Below are 27633 nucleotides of genomic sequence, written 5' to 3' on the forward strand. Positions count from 1 at the left end.
TTATTACAATCAAGCCCATCAGGCATTCCAGCCTTTTCTGTCATAAACTCTCAAATTAGGGAGGGTCTTCTCTATAACATTTCCTTTGGAAATGTATCTAAGTTTAGGGGTTAAGTTTGATTACATTAGGTCAGGTAAATTTAATAAAAAAGAAAAAAAAAAAATTTTGGTGGAAATTAGTCTCAAAATCATTCGAAATACGGGTAAGTTCTTCCCACAGTGAAAAAATTAAAAGAAGAAAACAGGTATGTCGGTCAATTTCTAGGATTTTATTCCGTATTTGACTTCAACCCCAAATATGGTACCCCAAATAAGGTAAACAGATCATTTGCAATGGAAATTACTCTCTAAATCATTCGAAACAGAGGTAAATCCTATACCTAGTGAAAGAAACAAATTAAAATACCCCAACTGTAATAAATGACAAATATGAATGGACGAGACGCTGGTTAAAAATGCATAATCTTGTTAACATATTAACTCCAGGTTCTGCTGACTGCGTGTAATTCAGAAATAATACCGCCAAATCTAGTCCTATTTGTCATTTTCATGCCGAACATATTTTGTGTTGCACCTAAGACAAACAACATTTACTGGAGACATGTCTTTTATGTACTCTTAAATAGATTAACTATTGAAAACTACATAACAATCAGCAGTACCTCATCACAAGCGAACACAAAATTTTTTATCTTCACCTCCGTCGCCTAGACGCCCACAATATTCAAAACACCCTCGAATATCAACACATACAATAGCAAACTCGGAACTAAACAATCTTCGCCACCGGTGACCGGGGTTTTATATATATATATATATATATATATATATATATATATATAGATATATATATATATATATATATATATATATATCTACGTTTTTACGGAAAGTTTAGTTGTAGATATGTCACAGGTGATTAACATTTTATTTTTCCAGTGCCAGCCGGGCCCGGTCGGCCGTTGGGTGTAGAAATGCCCAAGGTATCACCAGATCGTGGAAATGTTTACACGCATTCGTCGCGGTAAACGCCGAGGGCCTCGCCCTTATTATGATCACACCCGCGACCCATCACACATTTCACACCTACAGTACGGCTGCTACGGCATCGTACGTGAGGCAGATTGGCGCCTGTGATAGTCTCTCGACCTCAGGAACAATCTCAAACTCAAACACGAGAAACGAACATCATAAACACCGATGGCAGTACCTGTGATGCGGCGGCGCAAACAGCACCATGTGTTACGAATTATATTGAACCCAGTAATCGCCAATACAAAAAGGACAGAGGTGCACCCAATACATCAGCTGCTGAGCATAAACTGGAAAAAAATTATGATGCCAGAGCGAAGCTGAATTTCGTCTCGGATTGAGCTCACCCACTCACAAAATAATAAAATAAAATAAAATTATAAAAATAACAACTTCACCTTATCATCCTTCCCTCCTGTTTTCCACACTGATGGCTTGGTAGCTATTCCTTCTACTAATAAACTAGATCCCTTCGCTCAGACTTTTATTCTAGCGCTGTTCCTCCATCACTATCCCCCCTCTGACTTTATTGCTGACATTACAATTTCTTCAACCGATGTATTTTCTGCTATCACTGGCCTCACCCTCTATCGCCCAATTGCTTTAATATCCTATGTCTCAAAAGTTTTCGAGTCACAACCATCTTTCCAATCGTCTGTGTGGGTTCCGTCAGGGACACTCCATAGGCGTTCTTCTCACCTACCTTTCACTCTCCTGGTCATCCTCCTTTTGGGAGTTGGCGAAAGCTTTGCAATTGCACTTGACATTGCAAAGGCTTTCGATCAAGTATGGCATAAATCTTTAATTTGCAAATTGCCCTCCTACGATTTTTATCCTATCTGTGCCTTCATCTCTGGCTTCCTGATCATTCTATAGCTGCTGTTGTAGATGACCACCGTTCTTCTCCTAGATCTGTCAATAGCTGTGGTCATCAGGACTCTGTCCTATCATCAACTCTTTATTTCATTCATCAATGACTTTAGTCAACAAGTGGGTTGGTGGAGGGTTAGTGCCCCTCCCCGTAAAACAAATAATTCAAAGTCAAATGGCCACCCCTTATGGGATTATGGCGTCTGGCAATAGATAGAAAGATAGACTTTCTAAGCCGTACATCTAATCCTATCCGCTCATAGTTGATGATTCCACCTTTCACCTTTCCATTTGCTTCCTGCAGTGTCCAATATCAGCAATTACTTCAACAAACAAGGGATGAGGCTATGGCACACCTAATGTCTGACTTGGGTCATATGTCTGACTGGGGTAAAAGTACGGTAATCTTGTTTTTAATGTCAAAAACTCCGTTCTTACCCCTATCAACCCCTCAAAATCTTCCACAGGAGTACACACTGTTTAATAATATCCAACTCAATCCTGCATCATCTTTAAACATACTTGGGGTTTCATTCTCTCAAGATTTACCTTGGAAAGAGCATATTACCTCTCTTGTAAAATCTGCTTACAAGAGATTAGGTGTGCTAAGCCAACTCCATTCCTTCCTTACCCCTGCACAGTTATTGCCTTTATACACTGGTTGTATTCACCCTTTTGTTGAGTACAACTCTCATGTGGAAAGGCTCCCCACATACAGCTCTTAACAAGGTGGAGTCATGGGCTTTTTGTCTCAAGGTGGAGGGGGGAAGAGGGAGGGGGAGGCCGAGGATGAGATGGAGGGATGGGGTGGAGAGGTATATGAGAGAGGGGTGTGTGAGTTGGGAGCAGCGCAGTGAAATGGTGGGGGACAGAGTGACGTGGAGGCAATTTGCTTGTGGCCACCCCAAATGGGATTGAGGCATCTAGCAATAGATAGATAGAACTCCTCCTCTTACTGGCTCCCTTCAACCTCTGTCTCTTCACCGCACTGTTCCATCTTTATCTTTTCTATCGGTACTTCAATGGTCATTGCTCCTACGAACTATCCAGTAATAGTAGTAGTAGTAGTAATAGGACAGTTGTTGTTGTTCCCTAGGCAGCCTTGCCGAACAGCCCCCAAGACCCTAAGGAAAGCCGTGGCCGAGACTGGGCTTTCCCACACAGCTCTCAAGGAGTGCATGTCGTGTTGCTGGTGCAGGCGATTGTGTGCAATGCAGTCTTCCATAATGTGCATAGTATGGGGTGCTGTGTTGCATCCTGGACAGGCATCAGCAACAGAGTCATCTAGCCTCTTCTGATAACTGAAGAGGTCTGGATGATGCCCACATCTCAGCTTGGCCAGGTGGACCCTGTCCTCATGAGGGAGGTCGGATTCAGAAGGGTGGATATCAGGAGGCCGTGCACACAACTGTGTGTTGTCTTTGAGTAACTGAATGGAATGGTGAGTGATTTAAGCATGGATATGCTTCTGGAAGCTGGATGGAGGCGGGCGAGGGGGTAGAGATGACAGTATTTGTGCATGATATCATGTGCTGGGTGTTGTTTTTATGTTCCTTGGTGTGTGTGGATGTGCTGCCATGTAACATAGTGGATGGTGTGGGTTTGTGGAGGCTGCAGCAAGAATTTGTGTGCCTCTCATGTCTAGATGATCCTTGACTTGGTTTCTTGGTGTAGGTGGTCTGTACGTGAAGTAGCCATGCAGCCTGCAATTATTATTAGGGCCTTGTTCTGCATGGGCTGTAAGGTGTTGTAGTGTGTTTCAGTGAGGTTACAAGCCCAAGCAGGGCTTGCACTGTTCTTTACTGAACATATCTATTGTTTGTCTACTATGGTGTGGTTTCTTTGTTGTGCCCAAATGTTGTAAAGGCAAGCGACCTTAGGCTGTTGAGTCTAGGTGTTAATTTATTTTTAATGTTTGTGATGTGCTGTTTAAATGACAATGATGTATATTACACCAAGGATTTTGTGTGTGTGTGTGTGTGTGTGTGTGTGTGTGTGTGTGTGTGTGTGTGTGTGTGTGTGTGTGTGTGTGTGTGTGTGTGTGTGTGTGTGTGTGTGTGTGTGTGTGTGTGTGTGTGTGTGTGTGTGTGTGTGTGTGTGTGTGTGTGTGTGTGTGTGTGTGTGTGTGTGTGTGTGTGTGTGTGTGTGTGTGTGTGTGTGTGTGTGTGTGTGTGTGTGTGTGTGTGTGTGTGTGTGTGTGTGTGTGTGTGTGTGTGTGTGTGTGTGTGTGTGTGTGTGTGTGTGTGTGTGTGTGTGTGTGTGTGTGTGTGTGTGTGTGTGTGTGTGTGTGTGTGTGTGTGTGTGTGTGTGTGTGTGTGTGTGTGTGTGTGTGTGTGTGTGTGTGTGTGTGTGTGTGTGTGTGTGTGTGTGTGTGTGTGTGTGTGTGTGTGTGTGTGTGTGTGTGTGTGTGTGTGTGTGTGTGTGTGTGTGTGTGTGTGTGTGTGTGTGTGTGTGTGTGTGTGTGTGTGTGTGTGTGTGTGTGTGTGTGTGTGTGTGTGTGTGTGTGTGTGTGTGTGTGTGTGTGTGTGTGTGTGTGTGTGTGTGTGTGTGTGTGTGTGTGTGTGTGTGTGTGTGTGTGTGTGTGTGTGTGTGTGTGTGTGTGTGTGTGTGTGTGTGTGTGTGTGTGTGTGTGTGTGTGTGTGGTGGGGGGGGGGTGTTGTATATGGTAAGGCAAGGAATGACTATATTCTGCTGTCCAGTTTGTGAGAAGGGGGAAGCAGTTGAGGCATTTAGTAGGATGTGGGATGCGTGCAGGAAGTCAGGTATAAAGGAGGATCAGCCAGAATGACTGCTGGGAGGGATGCACGTTACAAGTTGTATTGGCATGGTAGGGCAGATGGATATGTTGGTGTGGGTGTGCTGGTTAGGGAGAAATGGGTGGAATATATCGTGAATGTAATGAGAGTCAGAGAAAGGATAATCACGGTGAAAATTTTGTTCGGTAGGATTATGTTTGCATTTATATTGAAATATGCTCCACAGGCAGGCTTGGATGAGATAAAGATGGATAGATTCTGGGATGACCCAATACATATAGTAAGAGGTATGGGGAATGATGAGATTGCAGTTTTGGGAGGGAACTTAAATGGTCATGTAGGTGAAACAGCTCAGGGATATGAAGGAGTTCAAGGGGGATGAGCATATGGTACAAGAGATGAGGAATGGGGGAGGATACTCAAGTTTGGGGAGGCAATGAACATGACTGTGTCCAACACACATTTTAGGAAGAAAGTAGGCTGATTATGTATAAGTCTGAGGGATATTGCAGCCAGATAAACTGTTTCCTGGACAGGAGGGCTGATAGGAAGTTAGTGAGGGATGTTAAAGTTACAGGGAGTGAGGAGTGTGTGCAGCAATACAAGTTATTTGTATGTGACATGGTGCTTAAGGAGCATGTGACGAAAAAGAGGACCTATGCATCTAGGAGGAAAATATGGAAGCTGAAAAACCAAGCCGTAAAAGATGCTCTGGATTGAGGAGTGGCTGGTTAGGGTGGTTATGGCCATGAATGTGAGTGCTCGCACCCAGGTAAGGGTGAATGGAGTTTTGAGAAAGGAGTTTTCCATGAATGCTGGTGTGCATCAGGGGTCAGTATTGAGTCCCTTGTTGTTTATCATGGTACTCGAAGCCTTCTCAAGCGACTTCAGAAATGGACTCCCATGGCAGATGTAGGCTGATGATTTGGTGTTGGTTGCAGAGAATGAATGGGAGGCAGAGAAAAGATTTAGGAAATGGAGATATGGTATGGGGCACAAGGACTTAAGAGTAAATGCTGATAAAGCAGAAGATATGGTAACTAGGGCTGGGGGCAGTACTGACAAAGAAGAGGGGGAGTGGCCATGTACAATTTGCCACAAGGGCATGGGAAGTAATTCCATCCTGTGCAGTATCTGTGATAAGTGGGTGCATAAGAGATGTAGTGGTATTAGAGGTAGACTGCGAGGTAACACTGATTACGTATGTGTGGTGTGTCGGGGAGAGCTTGTGAAGATTCCCAGGTGTGAAAGGATTGAACTTGCTCTTGAGTTTCTTGACTGTGTAGAAGAGTTTCGTTATTTGGGAGAGATGTTATATGCTGGAGGTGGGGCTGGATCTAGCTCTGTGGCTGCAGTGACGAGTAGTTGGAAGAAGTTCAGGGAGCTGTTGCCTCACCTGACACTGAGAGGGCTCTCCCTCCATGCTAAGGGTTCTTTGTATGTGGCATGTGTCAGGAGTGTAATGCTGTATGGTAGTGAGACCTGAGCAGTAAAGGAAGAAGATATTCACAGGTTCAAATGTACGGAAATGGCAATGATTAGGTGGATGTGCAATGCGTCCCTAAGTGTGAGGCCTGGTAGGGCTAGGTTTACAATGGAAAAGTTGAGAAGTAGGATGGGACTGGAGTGTTTTGATGTTGTGATGAGGAGGGATAGATTGAGATGGTTTGGGGATGCTGAGAACATGAGGGATGATAACTGGATGCAGAAAGTGAGAAGTGTTAATGTTCAGGGTAGGACAGCAAGAGGTAGACCGAAAATGACCTGGGACGAGGTCACTGAGTGTGACCTCAAGGATAGGAGGACTGAATAGAGAAGCTGTCAGAAGTCACACAGCATGGATAGCTGTCATTAAGTGACAAAGGTTGATGCATGCAAGCATGTTGGAGCCATTAAAAAATATATATATATATATATATATATATATATATATATATATATATACAGTATACATATATATATATATATATATATATATATATATATATATATATATATATATATATATATATATATATATATATATATACCGTACTGTATGTACAAAATCATACTGAATGGGATAAATGATTACTGAAGATATGGACTGTACAGTAGATAATTTTAAGCAACATGAGAGAGAAAATGATCGGTAAAGCAATGCAGGTATACCCATGGCATAAACATATGAAGAAAAGGACATACGTATTCTACTTAAGACATCTTCACATATTTAACTAATGCAAAACAAGGCAGCAACAGCTGGCTAAAGAAATAATAAACTGGAAGTAAGCAATGGCTAAGAATGGTGTTGGAAGACACCTTGTAAATACAGTAATTCCAAACCGTGCAACAGGGCAGGAATTATGTGTGAATGATTGTAGCTCAGGTCACTGGGCATGCAATATTTCTACTTCAGGGCTCTGTGGTCATCTCACTCATTTACACACCAACTAAAAGTTAAGCATGCACCAGGGAGAATGCTACAGGTTAAGTGGTGACATGCGAGTAACAACTCATTAAATCTCAAATGGAATTAACAGGAAAGCTTAACACAGATGTGGAACAAAAATTTATACTGTATATTCCCCTCTCAGCAAACTGCACTAATAATAAGTAAACATTAATGAGAGGACAATTGATGAACTCCTCTGCAGAAAGGATAATTAGTGAACTCCTCAGTAGTAAATTAAATTGTATAATTACACAGTTATTTACAACTGATAAACAGCACTCTTACACTGACTTCCTCCAAACTGTACAATCTCAAACTGTTGTCCACTGCTCTTAAAATAACACACCAAATCAGAGCCAAGGTGACTTAATGCATGCTTAAGCAAGAGGATTCTTCATGCCAGCACCAACAGGTCCATGACGACGCTCCCAAATCATACGGTGCTTCTGTTTCATGTAGGCATCCTTTACTGTCCCATAAGCTCCAAGGTCACCATCTGTTAAAAATATATATATATATATTTATGAACAAATAAAAGCAATAAATCTACCATCTATTATCTAACCCTTCATTTCCCATCATGGGCTAGGGGGGGGCTAAGTTACATAGTCCAGAAATTTAAGGATATCTATCTCTAGCCAGACATCATAAGCCCATAGGGGTGGCCATTTGACCTCGAGTTACAGTAGTTGTTTTACAGGGAGGGGCACTTGTTGACACAAAGGGAACATGTATGGGCTGTTTATATGATTACCACCTAGCACTGTAAATGGTTTCCTGGCTTACAGGAAACGAATTATGTTTGTTGCTCAAAGTAAGCCACCTGAAAAGGAATAAAAAGAGTAATAAAAAGGTACACGAAAGGGAGAATTACTTGAGATGCTGCATTATTATCTTACAGGGCAAAACCCCTGCAGGCAGACCAGAATGTAGGATGAGTTCCTGAGAGTCGACCTCATGATCAGAGATACTGAACAGGATGCACAGATCATACAATATAGAGGGCTGCGATCAGGTTTCAGGCTGATCCACACCAACATGGAGCACTACCTCACAAAAGGTAATTAATATATGTAAGCCTTATATGTGAAAAACTTAGTTAATTTTGCGATACTTCTTGCTCCTGAAGGTCATAATTTAACACCCAGCCTAAAACGTGAAAAACCACATGCAGTAACGTCATACCTCATCCTCTGCAAGAAAATTTTTTATATTGCAGCAACTTTAAATGAACAACTTACACTTAATAAACCAGTTCTCTGCACCCTTCTGGTACTCTTCTATAATTTTGGCACACTTCTCTCGGTGATCTTCACCCTCATAGAGTATACAATCCTCCTTTCGCTGACGTAAAATGTTCAGTATCTCACTGTCCACCATCCTGAATATAACAAATGATAATTAGAACAATGTAATAATGGACATCCTGCAAGTCAAATATCTGAGGTAAAAATTCATAAAAATACATACTGCGTATATCCTGTATCACAAGGGAAACCATCACTACTCCAATACTGTACATATTTTTGCCCAGGCTTGTCCAAAGTTATACACTGTAACCCATGTGAAGCAGAAAGTAACTGACAAACAGATACTGTAAGTTTAAACAGTGAATAAAATGTAACAATGTTATAATTAAAGTTCACACTGAAAAGTGGATCACTGGCTGCCTGTAGTTCACCAATGGCTTGTTATAACACCACATAAATGTGCACACCCATGGTGAAAAGTCCTACAACCAGGGGTGAAATAAAACTAGGCTTTTTCATTAAATGATAGTGCAACAGGAAAGCAAACCACTGGGAATCAGTGGTTGACTCTAGTGCTTGGTCAGTAAAGCTGAAGGTGTATCTTCTTTGAAGTCTCTGCCTGTGTTGGTCATGACTTTGTCTCCAGTCTGCCCAAGGACTTTCAACCAAGGATGCACACATACCAAATATCGTTTTCGTTCTAAAGGCTCCAACATGCATTGGCCTTGGCCACCTAATGGCAGCTCTCCATGCTGTTCAATCTCTGGCAGCTTCCCTATTTAATCCCTTGACCCCGAGGTCACACTCAATTACCTCGTCCCAGGCCTTTTTCGGTTTACCTCTTGCTACCCTACCCACAACATTAACACTTCTCACTTTCTGCACCCACCTATCATCCCCTATCCTCTCCTTATGCCCAAACCATCTCAATCCCATCTCCTCATCACAACACCAATACACTCCAGCCCCATCTTACCTCTTGTACACATTTACAATTAAACTCATCAGCCAATCATCTGGGACACCACACTAACCGAACACCCCCACTGGTACACAACACCGTTGGATCTCGGGGTATGCCTCTATTATGAAGAAATGTATGAATAATGGTTTCAAACAGCCAGATCACATGTCCAGGTAAAGGCCATCAAGATAATCATGAGATTGCTGTACATTGTATGGACATGATATTTTACAAAATTACCGGGTATGTACTTTTAGGGGTCATCTTGAAACCTATCCCCACAGTTATCAGAAGGATGTCGGTTACATTCTAGACTAGCTGGGTTCTTTTACTGTACTTCTTGAGGAGGGAAGCTTTCAAAAATTGGATATATGGGAAGGTTATGAATGATACTGATGATTAAGGCTTTTGATTTGAATTGCTGAAATAGCTTAACACTAAAGATGGGCCTTTTTCACATAATTAAAGGTACCAGTAGCCTGTGGGAGCAAAAGCATACTGCAAAGATTCTGAGTTTATGTGATGTGACATGCAAGATGGAGCTGTTCATCTCTGGGATGAAGAATGAATAGTACAACAAGTTTCATGTTAATGGAGCTTTCACCTGTCTCTTTTGAACTGCTCATTGGCTTCAATAAAGCACACAATATCATCAGTGTAGCACTCATCTATGGTCGGTACCCGGCGGAACTGCCTGTGATACCAGTAATACTCAGGCCGATTCTTCTCAACAACCGACTCTGCAATGTAAAAATATTTATCAGCAACATCTCAAACCAGAAAAAAGATTTGCACTTAATATGATCTCTTAACTGAAACATCTGTGTCTGATATGGGTCTGCTCGATCAGATGAACTGAGGTCGAGCAAAAATAACCAAGAATACTTTCCAAAACAATATGTAACTAAAATTATCTATTTCACTCTTAGTACCCCTCTTTCCCTTTATGCACCACACACTTTTCAGTTTTACTTTACATTCAACAATCAAGTGATCACACAAACCTCCATATCACTCTCTCAATACTCTTGTACCAACAACAATTTGAAGCATCTTTATCTCTACAAGCAAGTAATCAACCAAGATCCTTCCAAAATATCTCCAGTTTTTCTATACCAAATATCACTGCACGTTTTACTGTTCTTGAATAGGCTTATGTCAATGTAGTCATGGGTTATAATCTGTGGAGGTTAGGTTCTAGTAAAGCCTCCTGAGTAAAGTGAAAATAGTGTTTTTAAACAAAAATACATATTAAAAAAAAATGTGTAAAACAGGATTTTTTTTTCTTCACATTATAGCTTGCTTTGCGATTAACTGAAATCATAATTTACTATCTGAACAAAAAACAGATAGGCTAAGCAGATAGATTTGCTAGTATTAATCTTCTTTCAGCCCATAGCCTTCTCCATCTCATTACCATATTTCATGATCTTTCCATGGTTAACCTAACAATCTACCTTTTCTTCCATGACACTTATCAAAACTAAAAGAGACGTAACATTATTACATGCAGACAGTGGCAGTCAGAACAAGTCTATCTATCTATCTATCTATTGCCAGACACCTCGATCCCGTTTGGGGTGGCCACAAACAAATTGCCTCCAAGTCCCCCTGTCCCCCGCCATTTCACTGCCCTGCTCCCAACTCACACCCCCCTCTCTCATATACCTCTCCACCCCATCCCTCCATCTCATCCTCGGCCTCCCCCTCCCTCTTCCCCCCTCCACCTCACTCACATACACTCTCTTCGTCAGTCTTTCACCCTCCATCCTCTCCACATGGCCAAACCACCTCAGTGTGTTCAGAACAAGTCATGTCATTTATTCAATCACCAGCCAAGTTAGTGCCTGGCAACTCATTTTGTCCTGACTGTGAAGGTAAAAAGCATATACTGTATATATATATTTTAAGGAATGCGAGGTCGATAATTAAGTCAAGGATTCCTCAAAGTCTAGGTCTGGATAAGTGGAGTCTCAGTAGGTAAATGCCTAACATGACTTGTACTTAACTTACGGTGAAGGCAAGGAGGATATCTCATAAACTGGCAATTTGTGGCGGAAATGAATGTACAAAAAACGAATACAAGAGAAAAATCTTAATTTACCGCTGTGTAGGGTAAAATGTTAAAATAACCGTCTGAACATGTTATTCTGAGATAATTGCCACTGAAAATCGATCCACTGATAAAACGTGTGTCTATAGCTATATCTATAGTACATTGCTACAAACCTCTGTCATATAACACTGGAGAGCAACTGCCTTGCCGGTTACTCTACTCATGGCATACTTCACAACTTTTTAAAAGCCTGTTTCTGTATTCACCTCTGAACCACGTAGCAGGTCCATCAAGAAGTCTTCCAACAGCATCTGCAAACGACAGGAAAAGATTGGAAGAGCGATCAGTAGTCATTCTCCCGCAGTTGTAAACACAAACACACAGAAGTTCAGCCCAGCTGGATTGCAGCTGCTACCTTCGTAGTGCTATTTTGTAGCAGTGGTTGCTAGTATCTAATGTATCACAGCTAAAACATCCTAACGGAATGTATGTAGTATATGCCTCTATAAATGTCCCAGTGTAATTGCAGAACCGTGTCCGGCAAAAAATATTTTGTGCAGTTGCGCACCTAAATGCTGCTAAATTTTAGCAAATATATATCTGCCAGCCGAAGTCTATACCAATGAATGTAGGGAACTTCCAGTAACTTACTAATTTTATGAGAGGTATAACGTCCGTAGGACCGTAAGTATATTTGGTGGTTGGTTGTGGCGATCCATCGTCCACTCACTTGATGCCTACTTCCTTTATCTTTATCATTCGTTGTCTGTCTGTGCTCCTCTCCTCCTATATCTTCCATCTTCTCTGTAATTTTTCATTATTCTTTCCTTTTCAGGATGCTTTACACTCAGTGACAAGCCTAATGGTTTCCTGTAAGCCAGGAAATCATTTACGACGCTGGGTGGTGTCCATATAACCAACCCATACGTGCTCCTTCCGTGTCATGTGGGTTGGCAGAGGGTTAGTATGGGTCAAACGGCCATCTCCTACGGGATTAATGGCGTCTATATAAACGGGTGGAACCATACGGTGCAAGCGGGGATATACCAAAATGAACTGAATCCTAGTTAAAGAGGCGTAAACGAAGGGGTGATAAAAATGGTGTTAATTAAGACAGACTGGAAGACTCGTAACATGCAGGGCTCATAACAAGGTCTCAGTCCACTGTTCCTTGTTGTTTATTATTTATTTACTGTATGCGTAAATGATGTAGACTTAGGGGTCACTAGGAGTATTAGTTAATTTACGGATGCCAGTAAGTCGTTTGTCAACCACGTGACTTGCTTCTTGCAAAAAATTCAACCTGTCTCTTCGTCGCACTGTTGCATCTTTATCTCTTTTCTATTGCTAATTCAGTGGCCACTGCTCTTCTGAACTGTCTGCTTGCGTACGGCGGGCGCGAAGCACCCGTCTGGCAACAAACTCTTATCCCTTTTCAATCCAGTTCCCTAATGCAAGAGTTAACCGTTACTTTCAGTCCTTCATGTATGGAACAGGTCACCTCTGGAACTGTCTTCCTGTAGCCTATCTGTAGTTCCTTCTGCCTATGACTTCCAGTCTTTTAAATGCAATGTGCCCAGGCATCTCGAAAGCAACGGATCTCTCTCTCCCTCTCTCTATTCCCTGGAGAGAACAATCTTGCGAGCTTCCACCTTCTGGTTCCTTCTATGTATCTATCTATCTATCTATCTGTAGCCAGACACCACAATCTCGTAAGGGGTGGCCGTTTGTCTTTGAGTTAGTTGTTTTAAGGGGAGGGGCACTAACCCTCCGCCAATTCACTTGTTTCTGTACATTCTATTTTACATAAAAATAAGGGCAAAATAACCAACCTACTTCTCTGGGTCGGATTACATGAGATAAAAACTTCCAGTCGCTTCTTAGGGATAGAATTTATGTAAGGCAGCCGTTCCAACTGAGGCTTTCTGTCCACTGGACCGCTGGGCGGTCTGTACCTATATAAAAAGAGGTACATAACTTACAAGAAAATGATAAGCTATAACATGCAAAGTATATATTTAAAGGAGAGGTGATTGAAAGCCTCGTAAACTAAGCAGAAGACAGGGAACTGGGCCACTTGTACAGGTTAAATATCAAGTCTTGGGTGCGTGAAATTCGATAAGCTTGGTTATGAAGTACGGATGAATATTTTTGTTTTTTAGCCAGTTTTTTTTTTTTTTTTTCCCCAGTCTGAATGCGTACGGCCATCAGCAGAGCTGAAAGAAGTTGGGGATTTCTGATAGATTAGATTAAGCGCGCTACAGTCTGTATGATTGATCTCCATGTTTTTTGCATTCAGTCAGGGTTTGGTACTATTTGGTCTAGGAGTCTTGTTCTAAAGACATACGACAGATCCAACTTAGACTTAGGCACTGTGCTAGATATGCCTAAAACTAAACAATGACCCATTGCGTTTTTGGCTACTGCTGCTGGGTCCATATCGGCGAGAGAAAATTAGCCAAATCTTATCGAAAGATAAAGTTAGGTTTCTTTAGCGACTGTGCTGTCGAGTGTATATTTGTAAGTGTGTGTGTGTGTGTGTGTGTGTGTGTGTGTGTGTGTGTGTGTGTGTGTGTGTGTGTGTGTGTGTGTGAGTAGAAAAAAATGTCACCAAATTGATCTTCTTGATGTTTCCCCCTGTAGGAATACGTTTGGTTGTCTTAATGTGTAGTCACTTTCTATGTTATAACCATGTTCCTTAATTTTCATAGGGAGATGTGGGGGCAGTAAAAAAACACTGTATGGTGGTTTGCCCATGTGAGGCGAATGGAAAGTTAGAGAACTGACTAGAAACGGTGTGTGAGAGGCGGGTGGCTTGGGAGGAGAAGGACGAGACCGAGAACGTTGTGAAGATGGGTGCGAGAGCATGTAATGGAGGGTGATGCGTCGTGAGAAGCAAGGCCATAATGGGATGAGGGGTCGGTTCGGAGTGGCAAATAGAATCAATCGCCAGGAGGTTCTCTGATCGAAGTCAGCCACTTCGCTGGATGCGGCGTCAGGCAACTGATAGATGGATAGATTGGGTTAAAGGAATTACCTATCGTAGGTGCCTCAATTTCTCACTTCCCTCCCTTGCACTGTGATCCCTAATTTCCAGTGTCAATAGCCAAAGATAACTCTTTTTCTTGTGACAGTATTTCTGTATAAAGTATAGCTTATCTCTCTAGTCTAATGCAAAATATTTTCTGAAGTATTTGTTAAGAATAATATGTGGTACTATGTTGTACTGCTTTTATGTACTTAATACATAATATCGTATCTCGCATGCCTCGAAAGGGGTCGATTGGGATTGCCCTCAATATATCTTTGAAATCTTTGAAATCCGTTTTGCCAATGGACCCGTATTCACAGACTCACAGTCAGTTGCCTATAGTTTTTCCCTGATGAACAAGACAAGGAGAGTACCTAAGTTTCCCGTGCATATCTCTGTTCGGAAAGGCAACTGCTCGTAAACTTGTATGTATTCGAGGCAAGCCAGGGAGAGCAGCAAAGGGGATGGACCTCGTGAGGGTCCTGAGGGATTACAGTTCAGAACAGACGCGCGTGACCACAGAAGTGAGAGCAGAGCCATAAGCAGGCATTGTAAGCCTGGCATGTGACACTGACTCGGCACTATCCGACCTTACAGTGCCTCCTAGGACAGAGGTGCCAGAGCCCGACAGACCAGCATCGCCTTTGGTTCCCTTGTTCTCCCACCGTGAGTTAAATCCGTACAATAAAACTCGATGTTGTGCATGGCCGGTGTTGTTTTGGAGTGTTTGTGCCTCATAAATTCGCAATAGAAGGGGCAGGTGAGTACAGTACCGTTATCATACCATTTTTTTTTTTTTAGTCTACTCATCTTTATCCCATGGTATGAAGCTGTAAGGATACAGTTCACGAGTGGCTAGTGTTGGTATGGGGATATGGCAAACCACACCTCCCAGCACTAAAGTTGCAGTCTTGATTTTGCAGTTACACGCCCGAGGTTCCTAACTCAAGAAGCAAAACTCCAACGTTTCCAACTCTCTTCAGTATCACTGGTTAGTTAAGCAAGATCGCACTGGGCTCTGACAGTTCCAAAGCGTACAAACTACTTATTGACTGCAGATGTACTTTCTGTGGCATGCGAGGGAGAAATAATGTACATTATGTCTTCCTCCGTTTCCAGATTCTAAACGGCTCAGGAGATTTCCCAGCACATTTTTCTAAGCAATTCATTCCGCATATAATGCTATAAGAGCCTACTGAAATCGCATAAGAAAAGGTGCCACGAAGCTTCCCCTGCCACCTATAATACGGCCGTAAGACAGATACCAGCTATGTGTTACTATGTTGAGTCCCGAAGACCAAGACTCGTATAATCCCTCCCGTGCACTGCAATTTCTTTGTCATGCGACGATCTCAAGTTTTGCAGCCACCCTGTTAGACACTGCGATTCTTGAACCGGGAGGTGTTAGTCTGGATTTTATTCTTTCAGCATGTGAAGAATTAAACTGCACTTCTTGTTCATAAGCTACTTACCTTCCTACCTACCGTACCTCTCTGCCTACTTCCCAGTCGAACTCTCTGCCTACCTGTCTCCCTCCCTACCTTCCTGGCTACATCGCTGCCTATATTTCTACTTACTTATCTACCTACCCATCCACTGAACTCCCTAACTGCCTCCTTACTCCTCTACCTACCTTTCTGCCGACCTCCCTGCCTGCCTCCCACGTATTTCCATGCCTGCCTTCTTCCATGCCTATTTGCTTACCTGCCAACTTACATACCTACCCACCTATCTCCTTGCCTACTTAATTACATACATACCTCTCTACCTACCTCTTAGTATTGTCTTATTCTGCCACTGAGCTATGAGAAACATGCCGCAAATGGACGAAAATCTGGGCCAAGTCAATGTGAAACAGGCATAGTGGAGACGGGGGTGGACGGGTGGGCGAGAGGGTATGGTGGTGTGTTGCCAGTTGTTGTTTGAGGATATTAATGATGGATGGTAACAGGTTTATGTGGCTTTCAAAGGGGTGTGTGGTTTACCAGTACCTTTGATAAATTACATATAAACTGTGAACGTAAGAATGAAACATGGTCTAGCTCCTTTCCTTCCACTGATGCCCGCAGTCTCCCTCAGTCCCTTACTTGTCACGCCAACGAAGTGTTGGGCAAATCACAGACAGAAAGTAGTTAAATTTCTCTTCCCGGATTACTGGTGTTGTGGCGCAGTTATACTTCTGAAAGATGTGCCTACATCATTTCATGAGTATTGACCTATTCGGCTGTAATGAACACCGAATTTGAGGCCGTCTGTGATCACGAACCTAGAGCATGGTAGACGTGATCTGAGGTACCAGTGTGTCATCCTTTAGTTATACAACTGGAGCTAAACCTGGAAAACGAACAAAATCATCCGGGGGCCAAATACTAATCGCCCGTCAAAACAAGCTGTTGGCTAAGGTACAAGGTACCTACAAACCAAATTTGAAGATAATTCGCAAAACTCTACGGAATTCAGTCACCATGTTTCACAAACAGCCAATCCATTTTAAACGAGGGAACAAAAGTATTCTGGGGCCGAATGCTAATCGCCTGCCACAAGCTACCTGCAAACCAAATTTGAAGAAAATATCTCTATCCGTTGCTGAGATATTGACCAAAATGGAGTTTGATATGTGGTTGTTGGCCTTCGGTCGTCGTTGATCAAATCCTCACCAACAGTTGATCACGTCTGTCCATCCACGTAGTTGCAATTTCCTGAAGGTTTGGTGAATATTCGTCCACGACTTTTCGAGATATTCTGGGAACACACACACACACACACACACACACACACACACACACACACACACACACAGGATTATAGTTATTAGAACCTCGTCGTGGTCGCGACAACTCTTCCAGCTTTTATCTATCTATCTATCTATCTATATCTATCTATCTATATATATATATCTATATCTATCTATCTATCTATCTATATATATATATCTATATCTATCTATCTATCTATCTATATCTATATCTATCTATCTATCTATGTATCTATCTATCTATCTATCTATCTATCTATATATATATATATATATATATATATATAACCTATTATTAATCATTATTCAGTAGAAGGTGAGACATAGGAGCCATACTATAGACTGTTGATGCCGTCCATTAACCCTGCCATGGTCGCATCAACTCTTCTGATCTATTAGGCTAACACCAGACGATTTCATTCAACTGAAGATGAATCATGGGAACCAGAAAGTGTTATTCTGGAAGGGAATATGTGGATAAACAGTAATGGAAACTTCTATTACTATATTCCGTACACCTTAATCCCCTGACTGCGATAACGTACCGCATCCTTAATTCTTGTTACCATCAAACGGATTTATTCAGCTTGGTGAAGAGGAGCTACTGGAGGCTATGACAAACCTCCACCTCGAAAGGTTTCTCCAGAACTAAACAAATCGTAGTAAGAATAGTATATAAAGTGGAACCTAAGAGTGAAGGGAATAGCTGGGCGAGAATATTTCCTCCTTTTACAGTTTCATTTCCGTAGTTCAGTGGCAGAATAAGGCAACACTGCGACTCTTAATCCTTTCCATGGCACTTCTTCGTGATTAGCACCTACAGCTCAAAATAAGCCAAATTAAAATATTACATCTCGTCATCATTTCCACAATACATCTTCGTGACTAGCATCAAATTCTAGTATAATATTAATGACACGTTACTGATCAATGGCAAAATAGACAATACCCAATACTACTGTTCCTCATCCTGTCTATGGCACTTCTTCGCGACTAGCACCATAATGTTAACTCTTGTAACAGCTTGGCACTGAAGAGGGAAAGAGGGTAATTTTAGGCCAAGTTAACGTGAACAGAGTACAGCAAGAACGACTCTCCATCGCACTGTCTTCCATTGTCTCTTTCTTTTGCTGATCTTCGTATTGTGGTCCTCAGCACGCATCCTCCCTCCCCTCCCAGTCCCTCCTAACCTGCCTGTCTCCCCCCCTCTGACCTGTGGCACTCTTTGCTTACTCATCTAATCCTCTCTCTCTCTCTCTCTCTCTCTCTCTCTCTCTCTCTCTCTCTCTCTCTCCACATCGCCCTTTTCTAATCATCTTTTCCTCCCCAGAGCCCTAAAGGAGCTTCACCCCTTGAGGAACCCCACAAGCCGTCACATCACATCGTGGGCAGGAAAACATGGCCTTCAAGTCCTGGTTTTTATATCGCTGGAGGCAGGTAAGGGTGCAAGTGCTCTCGGTCGGGTGGCGTGTTTGGTTTCTGTTCCTTTTACTTTCAGACGATTTTACAAAGTTTTGGAGAGGCTTTTTGATCTGGAGAGGTTACAGTAGATATAGCCTTTATCTATCCTCTCACTACAAAAGAAGTCTCCTCCACTCTTAATAAAATGGTCTGGAGGCAGCAAGAATAAATCAATAAATCACGTCGCCGGAGTGAAGAGGTTAATCACTTCTTAGGTTTACTAAATTCTTACTGATCAGACAAAGTCTCTCCTTACGTACAAACTTCCCTTATGTTGTTGGTGTTTCCTCCGTCAGATCTGTGCCTCGTCCGTGCTGGTGCTGTCGGTGTTGGTGACGGGTACGGTGGTGGGCTGGTCTGTGGAGGTGTCACGCATCATGGAGGACCCCACCAGGACATTCAACGTCACGGAAGACGACCAGCAGTGGCTAGGTGGGTGTGCCTCTGTGACGGCTTGATGGAAGGGCATTTGTGGGTGAGAATGTGTGTCGGTGCCAGCGTAGGGGCGTTGTCTTAGAGCTGGTGAGGGTTGGATGAGGGTGGGGTATTTGCGACTTTGAGCGTGTGTGCCATCTACCCTCCTTCCCTTCTTTCTCTTTCCTTCCTCTTCATTTACTCTTCTTACCTCACCATCTAATTTTTCCTCCCTAGCCCTTATCTCCTCTATACTCCACTTTCTCTTCTGCCCACTCACAATTTTCGTCTCCCAATCAGTCTCCAGTGCAGGCATCGCGGCCATATTCTCCACGGCAGCGTCTGGAGCGATGGTGGAAGCCCTTGGTCCTTGTCGCCTCATGTCCTTCATCCTGGTGCCCGCCGCTATAGGGTGGATTCTGATGGCAGCCACCGACTCTCTAGCCTGGATATACGTGGGCAGGGTGATGACGGGGGCGGTGGGACTGATGGTGACCACGGTGGTGCAGGTGAGAGAGAGAGAGAGAGAGAGAGAGAGAGAGAGAGAGAGAGAGAGAGAGAGAGAGAGAGAGATTAGAAGTATGAAGTCAAAATGTAGAAAAAAAAAAAAAAAGATATGTGGGTAAAAAATCACAAGTCAAAAAGAGTTGTTAATCTTCATTCCATGGCTTTTCATCATAACTAATGCCACTCTAGTGTTAATCTGTTGTTGTAGCTCATTATTGGTGTGCAGATGGCAAAACTCCTCCTCCCTCCCTCCTACCACACACAGCCCCTACTAGCAGAGATGGTACAAGCAGACGTGAGGGGCCTGCTGTCAACTCTGCCGGAGCTGCTGGTGAGTGTGGGCATGCTGTCGGTCTACCTGCTAGCCCGCCTCCTCTCCTGGCAGGTGACCACACTCATTTGCGGCGTCATCCTCTTCCCCGTCATTGTGGGCATCCTGTTTGTGCCTGAGTCTCCTTACTGGCTGCTGAGGAGAGGCAAGGAGAAGGCTGCCCTCAGGTGAGCCTTAGCCGGAGTTATTCTCCTCCAACTCCTCCTTCTTCTTCATTTTCTTCTTCTTCTTCCTCTTCTCCTCCTTCCCCTCCTCCTTATCTTCTTTTTCTTCCCCTCCTCCTTATCTTCTTCTTCTTCCCCTCCTCCTTATCTTCTCTTTCTTCCCCTCCTCCTTATCTTCTTTTTCTTCCCCTCCTCCTTATCTTCTTTTTCTTCCCCTCCTCCTTATCTTCTTCTTCTTCCCCTCCTCCTTATCTTCTTTTTCTTCCCCTCCTCCTTATCTTCTTTTTCTTCCCCTCCTCCTTATCTTCTTTTTCTTCTTCTTCCCCTCCTCCTTATCTTCTTTTTCTTCCCCTCCTCCTTATCTTCTTTTTCTTCCCCTCCTCCTTATCTTCTTTTTCTTCCCCTCCTCCTTATCTTCTTTTTCTTCCCCTCCTCCTTATCTTCTTTTTCTTCCCCTCCTCCTTATCTTCTTTTTCTTCCCCTCCTCCTTATCTTCTTTTTCTTCCCCTCCTCCTTATCTTCTTTTTCTTCCCCTCCTCCTTATCTTCTTTTTCTTCCCCTCCTCCTTATCTTCTTTTTCTTCCCCTCCTCCTTATCTTCTCTTTCTTCTTCCTCCTCCTCCTCCGTGCCAGTCTTCATACTAGTTGTTGGTGCGAGACTTGGAGCAAGATGAGCTCAGATGAAGCTTGAGATGTGTATGAATTTATTATTATTATTATTATTAATTATTATCATCATCATCATCATTATCATTATACCAGCACCCGCCAGGCAAGAGCGAGTATTATGTATTACTCGCCTTGTGTGTGTGTGTGTGTGTGTGTGTGTGTGTGTGTGTGTGTGTGTGTGTGTGTAATTCACCGGGTCGGTCAGGATCACTTGATGGTCGTGATCGTCAGCTTTTACCCTCCCGGAAGGGAGCTGAAAGCTCATATAGTCCGATCTAAGGGCAAGGCTGTGACCTTCACACACGCACACACCCGTCCCCTTGCTCAAGGGGGACAGTAACCACCCACTTCGTCAGTGAAACTTTTCGCAACCTGAGCGAGGCGCGAACTCCCGTCCACCAGTTGGCAAGCGGGAACGTTACCACTGCACCAGTGTGTGTGTGTGTGTGTGTGTGTGTGTGTGTGTGTGTGTGTGTGTGTGTGTGTGAGAACAAAATCGCTCAAAATTTTGTGTTGAATCAGACTAGGTGCAAGCGTTGAAGGACAACTTAAAAAAAAAAAAAAAAAAAAAAAAAAGTTAAAGGTCTGTCAGGACATCAATATTTCCCCGGAGCAAGGTCAGATTAAACAGATTTTTATCCAATCTGCACCAAAATTAGTGGAAGGGTTGAGGATATGGAAAGAACGAAGAGATTAATTTTAAGAACCAGTCAAAGATCAAGGTCACAGAGCAAGGTCAAAATACGATTCGTGTGTTTGTGTGAGAACAAAATAGCCCCTCCTAAAATAAAAAAAATAAAAAAAACGATTTGAGCCAAACTTGGTGGAATGATTGAGGATGAACTTGTTTCTGAGAACAATGGGTCAAAGGTCAAAAGTCACACGAGAAGGTCAGGCTTAAAAGGTTTTATCCGATTTAGACCAAATTTTGTGGAAGAGTTCAGTGTAAGGCAAAGATAAAGGGAATCGAGTCGGGAATAATCGATAATAATCAGTTGGAAGTCAAAGTCTCTACAGGGTATACTCTCGTTTTGAGCATCCCAAGGATGTTTACCTGGTGGTACCCACACAGCCCTAGATTTAGCCTATCCTTACAGCCTTCACTCCCACCCATCGCCCCAGGTCCCTGATGCAGCTGCGTGCCCCTGAACACGACGTGGACGGTGAACTGAACAATATAAGAGACGCCATCACCAGCCACGGACACACCAACTCCTTCATGCAGCAGGTGGGTGGCCTTACTTTCCACTAGGTGAAGTTTTATTAGTTTAGGTTACAGTAGGTTAGGCTAGGTTATGTCATGCATGTAGGCATGTACGCACGTATGTATGCATGCATGTATGTATGTATGTATATGGGAACGTAGGTAGGAAGAAAGGGAGGGATACAGTGGGGGAGCTAAGAAGAAAATGATAATGTGAGTGAGTGCCTACAGACAGGTAGTACGGATGGTGGGTAGATGGTTAGGAAGAGGTGGGTGGGTATGTAAGTATATAGGTAAGCAGGTAGACAGGTAAAAGGCAGGAAGGAAGAGGTAGACGTAGAGGGGCAGGAAGTCAGTGATCATACTAGGTCTAGTATCGCAAATGGAAAAGCAAACCCACAGTTGTTGACATCATTACAGAAAACACATTGCAAAACAGGAAGTAACACAGAGAGTGCAACACTCGCGTCCACCAATTGATCTAAGGGACGAATTTTTTGCTTTGCCCTATAATCTTGACCTTCGACATATTACTCTCAAAACAGAATTACTCCCTTTTTGCCTAATTTTAAACACTTCCACCAATGTTGGTTCAAACAAGAACAGAATTGTTTGATCTGACTTTGTCCAATTACCTTAAACTTTGACTTTACTCACTGACCTTAACCTTTGACTGACTGTTCTCAAGCTGAATCCCTTTATTCGTACTTTATCCTCAAGCACTTCCCAAAGCTTGGTCGAAACTGGATAACAACTTTTAAGGTTAATTTTGTGAGGTCAACGTTTGACCTAGACCTGAGACGTGTTTATCTTTCATTCTCTGTTACCAAACGGGTTTTATTCACTCTTGCGAAACACCTCATGTAAGAAAGGAGTCAGGGACTGTATAGGAAAGGCGTTGTATAACATTTCAGTTTGAAATATTCCTCCTAAGCTGAATTAAAATCATGTGGAGGTAGCAAGAATTAACTAAGGAATCCGTCACCTGATCAAGGGTTAATTATCCTACCAAAATAATGATCGTGGAACAGGACTCTGTATATGCGATAGGAAAGCTCAGAGTCAAGTAAGGTACTACCATGAATCTTCTTCTTCTTCCCTCACCATCCCCCCTTCCTCCTACAGTGCAGGTCGCTGCGTGAGGGGGGCAACTTCCGTCCCGTGGTGTTGGTGACGGGCATCTTCATCCTGAGGGAGTTCGGCGGCAGCATGGCTATCTTTATGTACGCCGTGTACTTCTTCGAGAGCGCCGGCGTTATGCTTGACCCCTTCACCTGCTCCGTCATCCTGGGTGCGTCCCGCCTGGTTTTCACCCTCATCTCCGCCTTCATCATTGATCGCGTCGGCAGAAGACCCTTGCTTATCATCTCAGCCACGATCGGCTCGGCAGCGCTGTTTGTTACCGGTGAGTTGCAGGTGATGGTGGGGAGGGTGCTGGATGTGTGTGTGTGTGTGTGTGTGTGTGTGTGTGTGTGTGTGTGTGTGTGTGTGTGTGTGTGTGTCATTGTAACCAACAAAGGATGTGGTGATATAGATAGATAGATAGATAGATAGATAGATAGACATAAACATAAACAGAGTCCCCGCCCCGAAAGTGTCTATACACGCCGCAGATATTTCTCATTAAAAAAAAAAATATATAAAAAAAAAAATAAGATACGAATTATCGTTAGGTTTTACTGGAAACTGCAGATCTGCAAATCCTTCCTTATCTCTAGTTTTTGCTGGAAAGCACACATTTAAGTTACCACAGAGAATCAGTCGTAAACTTGACTGAGAATCCCAGTCCAGTTACCACTGGCGGAAGGTGTCCCATCTCCGTTCGGTTTGTCACAGGCGGGGTGCTGGCTTCAAGGTCTAAAGGGTATCTCATTAGACCTTGTTGGCCTTGGCTATACGTAGCCAACACAGGCAAGGGATGGGTGCTGCTGCTGGCAGTGGTGATATAATATAATCTGTAAAGAAGTGCTACGAAGCCTTCTGTATCACCAGTCGTTGTCATACGTTTGCTGATCCTACTGTCCTCCACCCCTCCCACAGACTGAGGTATTATGCTACTTTCTTTCAACACCTTGGACCCACAGGCGGGGTGCTCTACGCTGCCAACACGGGTGTTGGTTGGGTGCCGCTCCTGGCCGTGGTGGTGTACGTGGCGTCCTTTGGCCTGGGAACGGGGCCAGTGCCGTGGATCCTGCTGGGGGAACTGCTGCCCACACCCGTCAGGAGCATCGGCGCTTCCATTGTTACAACCACGTTTGTCATCACTCTGTTTACCGTCACGCAGGTAGGCCAGAGGAATGTGGAAATGATGGTTGAGAGAGAGAGAGAGAGAGAGAGAGAGAGAGAATGAAGGGAGTGAATGAGGTGAAAAGCCACTGAGTCTACTTTATTCAGAAGTGCTGGAGAAGGATGTAATGAATCCCCACACGTGAGGCTGCAACAAAGCCCCCATTCAGAGTCAGCTGCTACGCAAAGTTAAAGAAAACATGGAGTCTGCTCAACACACCTGACCTCTGAGAAGCTGATTTTGCAAGAATAGTAATGTAGTAATATCTAAGCCTGATCCCCTCCCCCCCCCAAAAAAAAAAAAAGATACACCGCGACTACACAGTTGACAAATTATTTAGTTTTGTGCTGTTGAATAGTACACGGATATTTATGTGGAAGATTGCGTGAGCTGAATGATGGAGGAATCGAGTTTTCTAGATCTTAAAAATGACAAGGCTTCTTTTGCTCCAGTCACAGATAAGTGGGTAAAGAGGTCAAGTGGGGCAAAGCATCGTTCCGTGATTCTTAAAGTTATTGTACAAGTGGACGCTGTGGGAAGCAGGTGGAAAACCGAAGGGTGGAGTCATCAGGGTATGAGTGAAAAGGATGATGTACAGCTCAAAAGGTTATTCTTGAACTGGAAAGCAAGAGTTGGTGAAGGGACAGAACCCTGAGGAACACCACTAATGATAGCTTTGGAACACTGACCGTCTACAGTAGCGACTATTGAACAACCAAAGAGGAAACTCGAGATGAAAGCACAGGTGGAAGGATAAAAAACTTAAAAGGGCAGTTTGAACACTATATTTTTGTTAATCTCTGTCGCAGGTCTTTAGGATGGCGAATGTGACCTCAAAGGTTCACTGAAATCTTGAAAGTGCACAGTATACGAATACGGAGGATACTCTAATGACTTGAAAGGATCCTAACCACTCAGTATATTATAGTTTAAGATGATATCTTAAAATGGCATTTCTAATAGGATTGATGATGATGATGATGATGATAATGGTGATGATGATGCCTTATGTTGAATAATAGTGGGAACAGGGTGGATGATGAAATTAATGACTATGATATTGATAGTTATGATGATGGTGACGATATCAGTGATGATTATAGCGGTTACAGTAAATGCTAGGATGATGATAACAGTTATGGTATTGATGATGATAACCAGGAGAGTAACGATGGCTTCCTTCCACCAGGCCTTCCCCGACATGACCGTGGCTATGGGGCTGCAGAATGCGACCATCATGTTTGGCGTCTTCCAGCTGATTCTGGCTATCGTTACTTTCCTCTTCTTGCCTGAGACCCGCGGCCGCACCCTGGAGGAGCTGCAACACGCCTTCGTGGGCGGTGAGACCCTCACCACGCCTCTGTCCCACGCCTCGCGCCAGGGGTACACGCCAGCTTACGGCAGCACCTTCCCCTCCACCTCTACCGAGAAAGTGATGTAGGGGGTCCGAGCCCCGCACATACACATAGTCACCTCCCTTTTGTACTTGCGATTTGTCTTCCAGCAACGACGTGGAAAGGATAGTGAAAAACCTTCCTATATCTCCTGTACTTCCTGCAGATTAAAATCTGGGTTATGACAGGAAGATGACTGTAAGTTTGTGCCCAGATAATATGGATTCCCAAACTCTCTCTCTCTCTTACTCCTTTTCGGCTACTGAACCTTCCTTTCTATATTTTTGCATTATGATGTACGCCTTAACCTCTTGAACCTGTTTCGTTCAAAACCTGCTCGTCATTTGGACCTAATTTGTCGTCTTCTGGCACCTCTGTCTCATTTACAGTTCACTTATCTTTGTATAATATTTCAAATAATAGTAATTTTTCCTACTGATATTTTCTTCACTGTCAGCCTCTTGTTCCTTCTCAGTCTTCAGACAACCTCCTACTATGTACAGGTATCCAGTACTGCCTTCTACCTTTAGCTAATTTTCCTCCATGTTGAGTCCACCAGCACAATACTCTTCAGTGGATGACGTTCTGTGTATTCACCCATTGAACGGAAAGTCAGTCACCCCGCCACGACAAAAAGCGGAGTGACCCAAAACCATCATGATGAAGACGAGAATCAAAATAACAACTCGCTGAAAATACTGAAATAAAACTCTGATTTTATGGACAGCTTTCTCCGTATTCGTTATTAGCGATACAAGACACTATCAGAATTATAAAACATGCTAAGATACAAAGAACATAGAAGTGTGGAGTGCTTTTCGATGGTGGTAGCCTATAACTGACGAGCTTCGTATTGTAATCATGTTTTGCATTGTTACATTTCTTGAGTTACTTTCATGAAGTATAAGCCTGCTGGTTATTATACTGATGATAATTCTACATTAATCCACAGATGTACTTTCAGAAACTAAACATACTGCTACATTTCACAAAAAATTTCTTGTGGACGACTGATTGGCGCACACTAAAATCAATGATCTCTCTAAACGACTATACTATACACCATTGCACAGAAATTTGCACATTTCATACCCTATTATTCCTCACTTTTGAACTTTAGACGTACAATATCGTTCTTTCAAATTTAAACCCCTTCATTCCGGTGTCGTATTTCATTGGTTCCCGCTCCCTCCCCCCTTTTTTTTTAAAGATAATTCTTGCTACCATCTGATGCATTTATTCATTCAAGGAGAGCACACTATTCGGGATGGAGTTAATCAGTGGCATATGTAACACATCCCGTTCGAAACTCATCCAAAGCTCAATTAAACTATCTTGATTTTTTTTTATTCTTGCCGTTTCCAGACGATTCTCATCAGCCCCGAAAAGCGTCACAGCACTGAATGGGTTATTGAAAGCTGTAGCTCACGCCACTAATTCGAAATGTCTCTACAAAGTTGCATAATATTGTTCTGGAAATGATAATGGTAAAAAAAAAAAAAAGAAAGAAAAAAAAAAAAGCACCATGATGAAAGGGTTAAAACAGACATGGCATAATGGGTAGAACAGGTTAACTCCTTCATTAATATGACTTTATTTTACTGATGTTGCCTTCAGACGATTTTGTTCATTGTAGAAGAGACTTTAAATTGTAGATGTGAGACACACTTTATTAATCTGTTCCCTAATAGACGTCTCTTCTGAAGTTAATAATTTCGCCTGGAGACAGCAGAAATGAAATGTAAAGGAAAAATGTATAGTCGGACTGAACGGATATTAGGCCTCACAAAACATTCCTTCTCAATTCAAACAAAAAATATATATATACCGGTATATATATATTTCCTTTTGGTGCACATGTAATCTTGCAAGAAATATAACTAGGTGAATATTAGTGTGGCTGTAACTAATATAACTGTGCAGCAAAATTCAGATGTAGTTGAAGATGACAGTTTGCAATGACACCTTTGTTCCCATTACTTTAGCTTATTGTTCAATAAAGGTATGACATTATTTCTTTGTTTTGATGCTCATTTAGCTTTTTCCGGTATGCAT

At 42.8% G+C, this 27633-nt stretch overlaps 2 protein-coding genes across 3 annotated transcripts; one reads left to right on the forward strand and one right to left on the reverse strand.

Moving 5' to 3' along the window:
- Nucleotides 1-7321: 7321 nt before the first annotated feature.
- On the reverse strand, nucleotides 7322-11764 carry ND-PDSW (NADH dehydrogenase (ubiquinone) PDSW subunit). The gene is made up of 4 exons (XM_080272216.1): nucleotides 11629-11764; nucleotides 9911-10046; nucleotides 8334-8473; nucleotides 7322-7588 (listed from the first exon to the last, which is right to left on the reverse strand). The coding sequence occupies exons 1-4, from the start codon at nucleotides 11714-11716 to the stop codon at nucleotides 7470-7472; spliced, it is 483 nt and encodes a 160-aa protein (XP_080128342.1). The 5' UTR covers nucleotides 11717-11764; the 3' UTR covers nucleotides 7322-7469.
- A 3247-nt stretch (nucleotides 11765-15011) lies between these two features.
- On the forward strand, nucleotides 15012-27633 carry LOC145399675 (facilitated trehalose transporter Tret1-2 homolog). 2 transcript variants are annotated; one of them, XM_080272217.1, is made up of 9 exons: nucleotides 15012-15059; nucleotides 18479-18585; nucleotides 18906-19041; nucleotides 19324-19532; nucleotides 19796-20028; nucleotides 21816-21921; nucleotides 23023-23302; nucleotides 23982-24181; nucleotides 25374-27633. In XM_080272217.1, the coding sequence occupies exons 2-9, from the start codon at nucleotides 18547-18549 to the stop codon at nucleotides 25623-25625; spliced, it is 1455 nt and encodes a 484-aa protein (XP_080128343.1). In that variant the 5' UTR covers nucleotides 15012-15059; nucleotides 18479-18546; the 3' UTR covers nucleotides 25626-27633. The 2 variants fall into 2 exon arrangements, with proteins under 2 accessions (XP_080128343.1, XP_080128344.1); XM_080272218.1 differs by having other exon boundaries at nucleotides 15032-15059; nucleotides 18506-18585.

Source organism: Coenobita brevimanus, chromosome 50 (assembly GCF_032717465.1).
Source record: "Coenobita brevimanus isolate Jiangsu-jjx chromosome 50, ASM3271746v2, whole genome shotgun sequence".
Taxonomy (NCBI): Eukaryota; Metazoa; Arthropoda; class Malacostraca; order Decapoda; family Coenobitidae; genus Coenobita; species Coenobita brevimanus.